At 33.8% G+C, this 14,090-nt stretch overlaps 1 protein-coding gene across 6 annotated transcripts in view; it reads right to left on the reverse strand.

The window, feature by feature from the left end:
• Nucleotides 1–14,090, reverse strand: part of LOC115440530 (titin homolog) — a 131,723-nt gene that overhangs the window by 23,556 nt on the left and 94,077 nt on the right. For 3 of the 6 annotated variants that reach the window (XM_037443752.1, XM_037443750.1, XM_037443751.1), the window contains 4 exons: nucleotides 12,888–13,889; nucleotides 8,200–12,510; nucleotides 7,609–8,001; nucleotides 48–7,169 (listed from right to left, as the gene is read on the reverse strand). In XM_037443752.1, coding sequence (XP_037299649.1) covers nucleotides 48–7,169; nucleotides 7,609–8,001; nucleotides 8,200–12,510; nucleotides 12,888–13,889 — 12,828 coding nt within the window. The remainder of the gene's footprint in view (nucleotides 1–47; nucleotides 7,170–7,608; nucleotides 8,002–8,199; nucleotides 12,511–12,887; nucleotides 13,890–14,090) is intronic. The other 3 variants (XM_037443755.1, XM_037443754.1, XM_037443753.1) reach the window with 2 other exon arrangements.

A 14,090-nucleotide genomic window follows, 5' to 3' on the forward strand; every position in this document is an offset into this window, starting at 1 on the left:
CATTTATGACTACTTATATATTGGTGGTATGTCGATATTAGACTTACCTCGTATAGATCTTGTGAATGTAGGTGGTATGGGAGACGCTTCGAAGCTTGGATATACTTTCAAAATGGCAGACGTAGAAATGGATCCATTCTCATTCTCCACGGTGCAGCTATATTCTGCGGAGTCACTGGGCACGGCGTTCAGTACTTCTAGAGTTATAAGACCGTCTACAAACTTCGTCCTATACTTTAATTTATTATCCAGAAGGACACCATTCTTATACCAGGTTATTGTTAGCTCTGTCGAAGATAAAGCACTGCACGTCAATTTAACTCTGGAACCTTCCACAGCCGTTCTGTCAGTAAGATATGTTGAGAACACCGGCTTTCGTTTCAGATCCCGAGATCCCGCTCGCCTGTCAGACACGACACTTCTTGCTTCGCTCAACGCTTTAGACCTCTGCCTTTGTTCTCTTCGTTCACTTGGTTCACTACTCCTTAGATCACTATATTGAGGAGCAGGAGCCCTTAGTTGCGATTCCAAATAAATGGTCTCCGCCTTATAAATGGTTGCATTCTTAGTGGTTGACAGATATTCTGAGCTTTCTGGGCGATCATCGCATGTTCTTTCTCTGTAGCCAGAGGGTCGAGCAAATTCCATAGTGTAATTTCTGTGATTGTGATCTACAAACTTTGGAATTTCTCTGGCATCATGTCTTCGAGAAGATTCACCAGTAAAAACATCCTCTTGCCTTTCCCGCCTATCGATAGATATGTGGCCATTTTCCGCGGTTCTAATTGAACTTTGAAGTTCATCGAATTTTCTAGTGCCTTTCTGCACAATTTCCTCTGAAGAAGTCTGAAATTCTTTACTCTTGCTTGTTTGTGCTTTTTCTTCTACTTCATGCTGTATTTTTAGCTGTTTATCCTCTTTTGCGGTATCATCTTCTGATAAAATAATATCTCTCTGAGCTGTTGTTTTAATTGTCTTAGATTCGTCACTGTCTCTTGATTTCTTTTTGATTATTTTCTTTTTCTCTGGTGTTTTATTCTCCTCAGCAACTATAAAATCTATTTTGTCTTTTCTCAGCCCCTCTTTTTCCTTCTTTTCTGTCTCAAGCTTTTCCTTCTCTAGCTTTTCTTTCTCGAACTTGTCTTTTTCTTGATGCTCCTTTTCTAAGCTTTCTATTTCATTTTTTTCTTTTTCCTGCTTCTCTCTCTTGACCTTTTCTCTTTTCTCCTTTCTCAATCTTTCTTTTTCTTTCTTTTCACTTTCAAGTTTATCTTGTTCTTCTGTTTCTAACTTATCCTTAATTAGCTCTTTTTCTAGTCTTTCTTTTTCTGTTTTCTCCTTAAGAAGTTGCTCTTTTTCTAATTTTTCCATTTCAAGTTTCTCTTTTTCACTCTCTAGATACTCTTTTTCAAACCTTTCATTTTCTTCCTTTTCTCTTTTGATTTTTTCGTCCTTTTCTCTTTTCAATCTTTCTTCTTCCTTTTCACTTTCAAGTTTCTCTTTCTCTTCTTTTTCTAACTTTTCTTTTTCAATTTGCCCTTTTTCTAGTCTTAATTTATCAAGTTGTTCCTTTTCTAACCTTTCTTTTTCAAGTCTGCCCTTTTCTTTATCCAAATTCTCTTGTTCCAATCTTTCTTTTTCTTCCTTTTCTCTTTTGATCTTTTCTTTTTTTTCCTTTCTCAGCTTTTCTTTCTCTTTCTTTTCATTTTCGAGTTTCTCGTAGTCTTCTTTTTCTAGCTTTTCCCTTTCAATTTTCTCTTTTTCTAATCTTTCATTATCAAGTTGTTCCTTTTCTAACCTTTCTTTTTCAAATCTGTCCTTTTCTTCTTTTTCTTTATCTAACTTCTCTTGTTCCAATCTTTCTTTTTCTTCCCTTTCTCTTTTGATCTTTTCTTTTTTCTCCTTTCTCAGCCTTTCTTTCTCTTTCTTTTCACTTTCGAGTTTCTCGTGCTCTTCTTTTTCGAACTTTTCCCTTTGAAGTCTTTCTTTTTCTAATCTTTCATTATCAAGTTGCTCTTTTTCTAACCTTTCTTTTTCAAGTCTGTCTTTTTCTTCTTTTTCTTTGTCTAACTTCTCTTGTTCCAATCTTTCATTTTCTTCTCTTTCTCTTTTGATCTTTTCTTTTTTCTCCTTTCTCAGCTTTTCTTTTTCTTTCTTTTCACTTTCGAGTTTCTCGTGCTCTTCTTTTTCTAACTTTTCCCTTTCAAGTCTTTCTTTTTCTAATCTTTCATTATCAAGTTGCTCTTTTTCTAACCTTTCTTTTTCAAGTCTGTCTTTTTCTTTGTCTAACTTCTCTTGTTCCAATCTTTCATTTTCTTCTCTTTCTCTTTTGATCTTTTCTCTTTTCTCTTTTCTCAGCTTTTCTTTCTCTTTCTTTTCACTTTCGAGTTTTTCTCGCTCTTCTTTTTCTACCTTTTCCTTTTCAAGTTTCTCTTTTTCTAGTCTCTCTTTATCAATTTGTTCCTTTTCTGACCTTTCTTTTTCAAGTCTCTCTTTTTCTTCTTTTTCTTTCACTAAGTTTTCTTGTTCCAATCTTCCTTTTTCTTCCTTTTCTCTTTTGGTCTTTTCTTCTTTCTCCTTCCTCAGCCTTTCATTTTCTTTCTTTTCACATTCAAATTTCTCGTGCTCTTCTTTCTCTAACATTTCCTTTTCAAGTAGCTCTTTTTCTAATCTTTCTTTTACAAGTTGCTCCTCTTTTATGCTTTCTTTATCTAGTCTGTCTATTTTTTCCTTTTCTTTCTCGAGCTTCTCTTTTTCCAGCCTTTCTCTTTCTAATTTTTCTTGTTGTTCTTTTTGTAACTTTTCTTTTTCAAGAAGCTCCTTTTCGACTCTTTCTTTTTCGACTTGGGATTTTCCTAATTTTTCCGTTTCAATTACTTCTTTTTCTAATTGCTCTTTTTCTAGTCTTTCTTTTTCAAGTTGCTCTTCTTCTTTCTCCCGTTTCTCTTTTTCCAATTTTTCTTTTGCTTGATTTTCCTTTTTCTCCTTTCTCAATTTTTTTTTCTCTTGCTTTTCATTTTCAAGCTTTTCTTGCTCTTCTTTTTCTAATCTTATTTTCTCAGTTTGTTCCTTTTCAATTTTTTCTCTATCAAGTTCCTCTTTTTTCAATCTTTCCTTTTCAATTAGCTCTTTTTCTACACTTTCTTTTCCTAGTTGATCCTTTTCCTGTTTTTCTTTTTCTAATCTTTCTTTATCAAGTTGTTCCTTTTCCAATCTTTCTTTTTCAAGTAGCTCTTTTTCCAGTTTTTCTTTTTCTAATCTTTCTTTATTAAGATGTTCCTTTTCCAATCTTTCTTTTTCAATCTGCTCTTTATCCAGTTTTTCTTTTTCTAACTTCTCATTTTCGAGTTGCTCCTTTTCTAATCTCTCCTTTTCAAATTGCTCCTTTTCCAATATTTCTTTATCAAGATGTTCCTTTTCCAATCTTTCTTTATCAATATGTTCCTTTTCTAATCTTTCTTTTTCAAGTTGCTCTTCCTCTAGTTTTTCTTTTTCTATTCTGTCTTTTTCAAGTTGCTCTCTTTCTACTTTCTCCTTTTCCAATTGCTCCTTTTCTAATCTTTCTTTATCAAGATATTCCTTTTCTAATTTTTCTTTTTCAAGTTGCTCTTTCTCTAGTTTTTCTTTTTCTAATCTGTCTTTTTCAAGTTGCTCTCTTTCTACTTTCTCCTTTTCCAATTGCTCCTTTTCTAATCTTTCTTTATCAAGATGTTCCTTTTCTAATCTTTTTTTTTCAAGTTGCTCTTTCTCTAGTTTTTCTTTTTCTAATCTGTCTTTTTCAAGTTGCTCTCTTTGTACTTTCTCCTTTTCCAATTGCTCCTTTTCTAATCTTTCTTTATCAAGATGTTCCTTTTCCAGTTTTTCTTTTTCTAATCTCTCATTTGCGAGTTGCTCCTTTTCTAATCTTTCCTTTTCAAGTTGCTCTTTTTCTATTTTCTCCTTTTCTAATCTGTCTTTTTCAAGTTTATCTTTTTCTATTTTCTCCTTTTCAAATTGCTCTTTTTCTAATCTTTCTTTATCAAGTTGTTCCTTTTCCAATCTTTCTTTTTCAAGTTGCTCTTTTTCTATTTTCTCCTTTTCAGTTAACTCTTTTTCAAGTCTCTCTTCTTGTTTTTCCTCTTTTATCTTTTCTTTTTTATCCTGTCTGAATTTTTCTTTTTCTTCCTTTTCATTTACAAGTTTCTCTTGCTCTTCTTTTTCTAATCTTTCTTGTTCAATTTGTTGTTTTTTTACTTCTGCTCTGTCAAGATGTTCTTTTTCTAGTAGCTCCTTTTCTAATATTTCCGTTTCCATTTGTTCTTTTTCTAATCTTTTTGTTTCCAGTTGTTCCCTTTCCATTCTTTCTTTTTCAAGCTTTTCCGTTCCTTCGCTTTCTTTCTCCGGCTCTTTCTTATCCAAACTTACTTTTTCTTTCTTTTCGTTATCAAGGTTTTCTTCTTTTATTTCACTTTTAACCGTTACTTTATTTTGCTCCTCTTTTTGTAATCTATGTTTTTCAGGTTCCTCCTGTACTATATTTTCTTTTCCAATTGTTTCTGTCTTACTTTTATCCTGTTCGATAACCTTTTCTTGACCAAGTTTTTCTGGTTTATTTGCATTTACTTTCATTTCATCATCTAATCTTTCAAATTCTTTTTTGTAGCTTTGGTCATCTTTATCAACATCTCCAGCATGTAAACTGGCCGTTGCCTTTTCTTCTTGTACCGCTGGTGATTCTACTTCTTCTATGACTGTTATTGCTTTTTCTTCAGTTGGCGTTTGTTCTTCTTCTTTCTTTTCTTCTACGTCACTGATTTTTCTTTCTTTTATACTTCGTCTTCCCGTGTCCACTATTTCACTTTCTATTTGCTCAATTTTGGTTTCTTCTTCTCCGGGTGATGTCTTCGCAGATTTGGCTTTCTTTTTAGGCGACTTTTTCTTTTTTATTTTTGTTTCATCACTTTTATCATCAGTAGTATTACACTCTTGTTGAACGCTTATGTCTTCTAAGTTTGCGTCTATTTTAAGTTTTTTTTTTATTGAATTATCTGCAGGTACAGCTGTCTCTTGAGCGACTTCTTTTTGTGACACATTATTTTCTCTTAATAATTCAGTAACATTTTTTTTTTCTTCAGTACTTACTAAAGATTGCTTTGACTCTTCTTCCACTAATAAGGAATCGTCGTGCTTTTCTTGAACAATGTTTGTTTCTGTCTCGAAAGTATCGTATTTATCTTGTTGGCTAATATTTTCCCTGTTCTTGTCGATACTTCCTTCTAATTGAGTGCGTGACCTTTCAGTATCTAGCACAACCTGTTCTTGAACTTGGGAATCACCTACAACTTCAACTTCAATTCTTTCTTGTGTTTCTTCCACCTCTTTAGCAGCCTTAAATTCTATTTTTTCACGTTTAGCCGTTTGTGCATCTGCCTTTTGTTCGACTATACTTTGAAGCGCTTGATCGCTTGATTCCTCCTTTTGAGATGAAATAGTCATAACCTCCAATTTTTCTTCATTATCATATACTACAACGAACTCGTCTTTTTGGATATCAGGAGAGATTTGGACATCAGCAATTGCTTGAGCTACTTCCGCTTTATGTAGAACAACTGTTTCTATAGTTTGTAGCACAACCTCAGATTTAATATCTTCTTCTGGAATTAAAACAGTTTCTTCAGTTTGTTTTGTGTCAGTAGACATTTCAGTAGCGATTAATTTTGAAATTTCATCAGATGACTCCTCAGTTTTGTTTTGAATTTCTGCAGCAATTAGAATAATAGCATCTTTAACTAAAACATCTTCAGTGTGCCTTAAAGAGCTTTCAGATGCTTCAACATCGAGCATTTCGGCTTGCTGTAGATCTAGTTTTTCTTGATCTATTTCAACTTTAGTTGCCGATTCCTCGCCTTTTATTTCTTCAGATACAGCTGCATTTATTTTAGCATCCGGTTCAGTCATTTCGTCAAGTTCAACTTCAATCTCTGTTACTTTAAATATCTTTAAAGCTTTCTTTATAGCATCGGAAACATCGTAAATTCTAGAAGCTATATCTTTAAATATCGGTATTTTTTCTTTAACGTCTAATGCAGATTTCGATTCTATTGTTCCTAAATACTTATCTACGCATTTCAAAGTATCTTTAACTTTTTTACTTTCTTCTGCTTTAGTCATTATTTCATGTGTAATTATAACTTCATTAATACAAAGCTTTAAATCTTCTAATATTATTTTCGTAAAAGCGGCGTCACTCGGAAGTCGTGCTGTTTTATCTAAATTTATATAAAATTTAATATCTTCGAAATGGTTTAATACTTTTCTTAATGATTTAGAAAACTTTTTCCAATCAGGTATTTTCTCTTCTTCGTCTAATTTTGCTATATCTGATACATTCTTTATGGTCCTCAGCAGAGTCTCTGAGGGCTTTCCATAGTTTTCGAACATATACCTTTTCTGGATACTTGATATTGTACTACGCATGTTTGATATGCTCCCAAAAACGGAATGTATAGCTGTGATTATACAATCTCTTACTTCCGAAGGCATTTGTCTTTCGTTGTCAATATCCTTCTCCAAGGAATAGACTCTATCTTCAACTTGGTCCAAGCTTTGCGTGACGTCAATACCTCTATCAATTATCGTTTGAGCGTCGCTCAAAAAGTTAAGTCGCAGCGCTTTTATGGTTTCTTTAAGCTTGTTTAAATCGGATACAATGTTAGCCAAATTAGTATGAGTTACAGCTTCAATTTTACAAGCATCATCTAATAATTTAACTGTTTCTTGTGTTTCTTCAGAGCATTTTTCAAGCAGCGTCTGTGATTTTTTATCTTTTATAACAGTTTCAGAGATTTCCATGTTCTGAGTCTCGCTCATATTGTTAAGTAGAAGTTGTAACGTCGCACAAGCTTCCTTCAATAGTTCCGGTGGGCTGTCTTCATTTATTTGAAGTTGGACGCTCCTCACACTGCACTCTAAATCCTCAAGAGTTTCATTGAGAGCGTCGTTAACAGCCTCATCATAATCACGTTTTAGTTTTATAATCACAGTCTGCACTTCATCTAATGTGTCGCGAAGAACTTCCGAGTCTTCTGCGTTACGGTCAGGTGATGCCAAATTGATTTTTGCATTTACTTCTTGCAACAATAGTTCTAGACGTTTCAAGGAATTTTCTTCCGGTATGTCGCAAATTTTTTCTGAAATAACATAAAACATGAAATACGGAAGGCATCCCGCCACCTGTGTTCGCCCCATGATGTTGTAGAAGGCGAGCCTATCCGACACGAATTCTAGACTTTGGACTAATACGAGGTACAATGACCCAAAATCACTTTGCCCAACCCGGGGATAGAAACTGAGATCTCAATGGACTCGTGCCTAATACAATTACGCCACAGAGGCAATCTTTAAAAATACATAGTTTATAATATTTAAAATAATAATTAATAATTAATGATTGACATTTTCACAGAACATATAATTATTTCGACACCGTTGACGTAGTCCTTTTTATTTACACGTAGATTGCAGACTCATTTACTTTTGAATATAACTATATCGAAATTATAAACCGTGTCTAATTTTTTTAAGTTTAACAAACTTTCACATATCCAATTTAAAATATACGATACTCACGAATATCAGCAGTAAAAACACCTGGTTCGTAGATTACTACAACTGTCTGCAAATCCTCCTTTAAATGCGTGATGATACTCGCTACCTTCTCTAGGGTGCTAGTCTCAATAACCGGGGTTAGATCCTGCGCGTTGTCCAAAATTTGTGTATTTAAAACGATCAGAGAATCCAAAAGTTTTTGTGCCAATTGCGCCTTTTCTTTGCTAGACGCAGGCATGATTCCTGCCTCTTCTTCTATATTTGCACAAAGACCGGCCACGCATTCTCTAAGCTCTTTTGCCGCAACCACTGATTCCTTTAATTCTTCCTTATTAGTTACTGCAGATATATTTTCAATAGCTTCGGATACCTCGTCCGATGCCAATTCATTTATGTGCTCGATAAGACTGTGCTCTGGAAAAATAAGAAATCATTATTTATATAAAGCATTGGTAAAAAGCAACACCGAAAGCATGACGGTTATAGCATTAGCCTCTGCAGTTATGTGTGTGTACGTGTGATGTGTGTGTAAGCTTCCGTACATATATATTTACAGTAATGTGATTATAGATGAATCTACGTTTAGACGCGAAGCTTTTGAGCAATTGTTACCGGTTGTGTGTTCCGATATCGTTTTAGTGTCTGTGGTGACATCGTGTGTGATTTCGTTTATTACAGAAGTATCCAAAACTATATTTTCGACACTAGTATTCGCAGTTTCGCTAATATCTTCTACAGTAAATGCTAGAGCTTCGACACACGCCATTGATGCGTTGGTTATAATCGCTTCAGCACTGTCGAAACATGGATTAGCTTGGTCTGATATTTGCGCAACGTCCTTTATTGAATCTTGGATGTTTGTAAGGGTTTCTAATGCTAAAAACTCTGTTGCTTCGGGTAATGTGTGCAATTTTTCATCTCTAGTTTTTTCAACGAGGTTGTTTACCGTAGCCTTTTCATATACCACATCATTTAATTGACGCGTTTGATCATGTATTACAGGTTCTAATTGGTATGTGGCGACCATTTTTTCAGACAACCCATATTTGCTTCCTGCCGTCTTGTGTATGGAATCTATTTCTTCGCACGCTGCCAATGTATTAGTTATTATTGGTTGAGAAATATCAAGTGTAATTTCATAATTTGGCCGCAATGACACTTCATCGGTCCCTAGTTGAGAGTCAACGCTTGGTTTCAAAGTATCTAGTATTGTAGGCTCCTTAACTTGACACATAGCATGTTTTACAGATAGCACGTCAACATCAATTAAATCAGCTGACACATAATCAAGTATTTTATCGTCAATAGGTGTAAGTGGTTCTAAAACCATAGGCTGCACGGTTTCATTTAATGCAAACAAAGAATCATTTAAAACTGGGTTAGTATTTTTTATAGTTTCATTTATTTTTATTTGAGAATTAGAGTCATCTGTCACTTCAACAGTACTTTGGCTGATATTGGATGTATTATTATTATATGTGTCATTGTCAACTATCTCTAACAACATTGGTTCTGACAGTTGAGTTGCTACAAGTTTTTCATCCAACGTGTTTTCTATCTCTATTGAAGTTATAGAGATAGGATTCACCTCGACAATTCGTCCTAAACTCTCTTTCAAATCGTGTGAAACTTCTTGAACCGTTACACTTTCTTTTCCTTCAATATCCACAATGTTCTTTGTTGCATAAAATTCTTTCGATTCAACACTTTCCAGCAATATTGGACAAGTATCATGACATACCACACATTTATCAAAAGCATCATTGATAAGTTCCCTTGAAGAAGCAATACTAACATCTATATCTTCAATAGGCGTCACTGGTTCCAAAATTATTTGTTCCATGACTTCTCCTATGTACCATGTATCATTATTTCTATCATTTATTTCACTTGTATCTTTAGCTTCCGTTGATATTTCAGCGCATTTATCTGTAGTGACTGAAGATAACCCTTCAATAGGACTTATATCTTCTAGTATTAAAGGTGAAAATATTTCGTTTGAATTTTTGTCTTGTGCAAGTATATAATTTAACGGTTCCACTTGAATTGGATTTACTTGCTGTGTCGAAACTAAAGTAGTTTCAGTATCTACAGTGGGTCTTATTTGATCTGTCGTTAAACTTTCTCCCATTAACATAGGTGCAACCTGTTCTAAAATAAGTGGTGGCAAATCTTCTGTGAATACATTCCTTTGTTTGATAACAGATTTAATTTGTTCTGTGGCTATCTGAAGACGTTCATCCGCTTCCTCTAATATCACAGACTCTTCTTGAATAGGCAACATTTTATCAAAGTTAATTTCTTCAACATTCACTAAGCTTGTAGTTAGTAGCTTCAACTCCTGCATGGGTGTCGTCGTTTCTAATAATGTTGGCTGAGATTGTACGTTAGCCATAAGTTTATTGTCTTTTACTACGTCTACCTTTGATTGATCATCCACAACTTTCACCACAGCTGTTGATGATTCAGAACTCTTCTCTTCTATATAAATTAAAGGTTCTATAATAATGTCTTTTATAACTTCACTCATAATACAACTGGCGTCGGAAGTAGAAATATCAACAATTTCCTTATTTTCGGTTACCTCTTCACCAGATATTGCTTCGTGAAAAATTTCACTATCGATATCATCTTGGGAATCAATACACACTGTTTGCTCCATTAAAAAGGGATGCATCACTTCAAGTGGAATTGATATTTTCAGTAAAAGAGGATCCGAAGAATCTGGAATTTCAAACTCTTCATTTTCATTGCTTATGTTATTTTGTTCTGCAACTTCATCACACGAAACTTCACCTATTGTCAATATTGCTTCTTCCGATATTGATGTTTCTTTTATTTCTTTTTCATTTTTAATGGTATCTTCCATTTTCTCAAGAACTAATTCAGCTGTGATATTAGAAGCAATCTTTTCCAATTCTAAAACTTCTAAAGACATCAAAGTTGTTTGCTCCACCTGTTCGATCGGTGCAACATTTTCAACTGCAATAGTTTCCAACATATTAGCAGTTCGTACTTGTGGTTCAAAATCAATAGTATTTAACGGAATTGAATTCTCAATGTTCTTAACTTTTTCTAATAGGTCATTTTCTTGACATACAACTACATTATCCACGTCAATCTCAGAACATTCTAGGACTTTCAGATTCACTAAGTTTTGTTGAGTCGGGTTAACTTGTCTTACTGAACTCGGATCTATGGTTTCAGTGGAAATTATTGCGTCAGCACCTCCTATAAAATTTTCAGCTATTTCGTGCTCCAATTTTATGGGCATAGCTTGTTCTAAAATAAGTGGTTGTTCACTTAGAGCCACTGTGTGTTTGTCATGTCGAATATCAGATATATTAATAACATTTTTCATATTTCCCTCGACTTCTAATGAAGTTGGGATTTGCTCTTGATTAGGAGCTATAACAGGCTCGGCATATTCATCTAATTGTACAAAATTTGCTGATTCAAGAGGAACTTCTTTAATCGGTGATTCGCAATCAAAAACTGGGTGAGAAGTTTCAGTCGCAACCATAAATTCCTTTGTGCTAACATCAGACGAAAATTCCACTACTTGGTTATCGTCAGTAATAACCGCTTCTAACAAAATTGGTTCGTCATGGATTATAGCAGATTTTTCTGATGTTGACTGAATGCGTTCATCTACTTCTGACGAATGAATTTCAACCATATTCATATCGTCGATAGACGGAAGCGGCTCTATAATTAAAGGTTGGGTAATTTCGCTAGCAATCTCTTGAATATTTACAACTTTCGGTTCTATTGTTTTTTCCTCAATTGCTATATCTTTACATAAACCTGATACAATTACATGACTAACGTCACCTTCTTTTTCTTTGTTAACGTTTACAAGGTGTAGTTCAGAGACCTCTTTTTCTTCTTGTAGCTGCTCTAGTAAAAGTGGCATAATTTCTTGACTTGGAACAAATTTTTCATTCAACATTTTTGATTCACTTTCGGTAACAATTAATTGGTCGGTAGAAAATTGCAGATCTTGGTCAAGAGGTGCAATGTTTTCTAACGCGACGTGCTGTATATTTTCATGAACTGTATTCTTATCCAAATTATTAAATTCGATTGTTTCCGTCACTATTTTAATATTTTCTTCGATTTGTTCAAGTATAACTGGCGCAGTATCTTGATTTGGAACAACTTTTTCTAAAATGTTATAATCAGTATCTGATGGGCAACCAACTACTTTTTCTATTTCCTCAATCGGAGTTACAGGTTCAATTATCATCATTTCATATTTGTTTATAGCTATTTGTTCTTCTACGACTACATCAGTTGGTTTTATAATAGTCGGTTCGTCAGTATGAATTAAACTTTCTAAAATAACCGGCTCAATTTCGTGGCATGCCACAGGACTATCTAATGTTACGTCTGATAAAGACCCCGCTTGCGTTATTCCTATTCCCGCTTCCTTGATGTCAATGACCTGTTCTAGTATTATAGGCTGATGGGTTTTATTATTTGCTTCTTTTCCCAAATAATTTAATTGCACGGATTCCACAGCACCTTCAACGACGTTTTCTACTATTTCAAGAGATACTACCTCAGTGCCTTCTTTAGGGACAATTTCTTTCAACTTCTGATGAGTACTAGAAGCAATATCCCTTACTATAGAAGTTACTTCCAATGAAGAAACAGTGCCTAAGATAACTACATCTAATATATCTTTAGCACTGGACTCGTCAGTACCAATAATATTAGCGTTTTCTGCTACATTATGTATTTGTACATCAATATTTTCCTGTGCTACTTCAGCATCTTGGAATACTTCGGTCTTATCTTTTCTTATGTCAGTACTCGTATCTTCTTGTGTAATGTCTTTTTCAGTTACTTCATCATTTATTACGTTTTGTGTTTGATCATGTAAATTTGTTTTTTCTGTCTCCATATTCGTATATGTTTCTGAAAATAGGTAATTTATTAAAAGTCTGTGGGATCCTATTACATGTCAGTGTTATAGTATCTATTATCTGCATAAGGAGGAGTGTGTATAAATTGTTAAATATTTATTATGGTTGAAAGTTATGTGTAGACTGTAGAGTTGTGCATTGATTATGAAAGGTTACTGTTACAGCTAAAAAAATACACTGGCATTAAAAGTCAAAAATGTTATCATATGACAATAGTGAAGAATATAAAAATAATAAGCAATATATAAATAAATTGCAAGAAATATAACTAAGAAATTCTGAACAAACGAAGAAGATTGAAAGAACTTGGTGCATTTCAATGTTATCGTAAGAATAATGATGATGTAATTTAATCATAAACATTTTTACCATTATATAATTGAACAACATTTTGCATTGCGTCCATTTTTGATTTGCCTACAAGAACTTGATCAGCCGAGGAAGTCGCATTCAAAATATTCGTGGATGCAGCATCAAAGGCTTTTGTAAAGGGTGCTTCGATATCTTGATTTAAATTATTATCATCATCAACTGCTACTGGGTATTCCTGCGTAATCGGTTCATTGTTCTTTATTCCATTTGATTCACTAAATTCAGTAAGAGACGAATCTTTTTCCACTTGCACTTCTACTAGAGAGTCTTTTACAATTGTTATATCTGCGTTTTGCGATTCACTGAATTTCTCTTCTGTGACCTTCTGATCTATCTCAGCCACATTTATTTTGTCCACTTTAATATTATCAATTATACTACTTTTACTGTCTTCTGTTGCAACTTCAGTTATTAAGACTCCGTCTTTAGCTACATCTTTACTTTTCAATATTGTATCGTTCGTATCATGTTTCTCACTTAAATCTACAGAAGATTCTAAAGCCGCTGTTTCCTCTATTGGCATATGTGTAATAACATGATCCTTTTGTTCTGATATGATTGTTTCACTTTCATGCAAGTCAGATGTCATCGGTAACACATCACCAAGGCCTATAGTTTCTTTTTGTTGATCAGACGGTGTTTCCTCTATTACACTACCAGTAATTAAATTTGCAAGAGCTATATTGAGTTGCTCGGTTGCACTTAAAGCTTTTTCTATTTTTTGATCGTTGAATACCGGACGTAAATCTTGGCCACATATCACTAATTGTATTTCTACCCTTGTCAATGCGTTAACAAGGTTTTCAATCAGTAACGTTAATTCAGGAGAAACTTTACAAGCATCAATCGACTCCTTTACTGCATCAAATTTATTTTGTAGTTCTTTAGCCATTACAATCGAATCTTTTATTTCTTCGCAGTCCACTACATATGAAAGACTTTTTATCACTTTAAAAACATCACCTGTTGTATATTCCTCAATGAAACGCATGACAGAATCTGAAAATGGGCATACTTCATGTAGTTTTCCCCACATTCAGATAACATAATATTATTTACTTTTAAAGCATGAAGATGCCTTCATCATAAAACGAATTGACAGGTTATCACAAAATATTCGCTGCTTTCATAAATAGCAAATATACATAATTGTAAAAAAAAAATTACTTGACTATAATGTTACCATATTAATGAACACTA

This window comes from Manduca sexta, chromosome 27 (assembly GCF_014839805.1).
Source record: "Manduca sexta isolate Smith_Timp_Sample1 chromosome 27, JHU_Msex_v1.0, whole genome shotgun sequence".
Classification (NCBI taxonomy): domain Eukaryota; kingdom Metazoa; phylum Arthropoda; class Insecta; order Lepidoptera; family Sphingidae; genus Manduca; species Manduca sexta.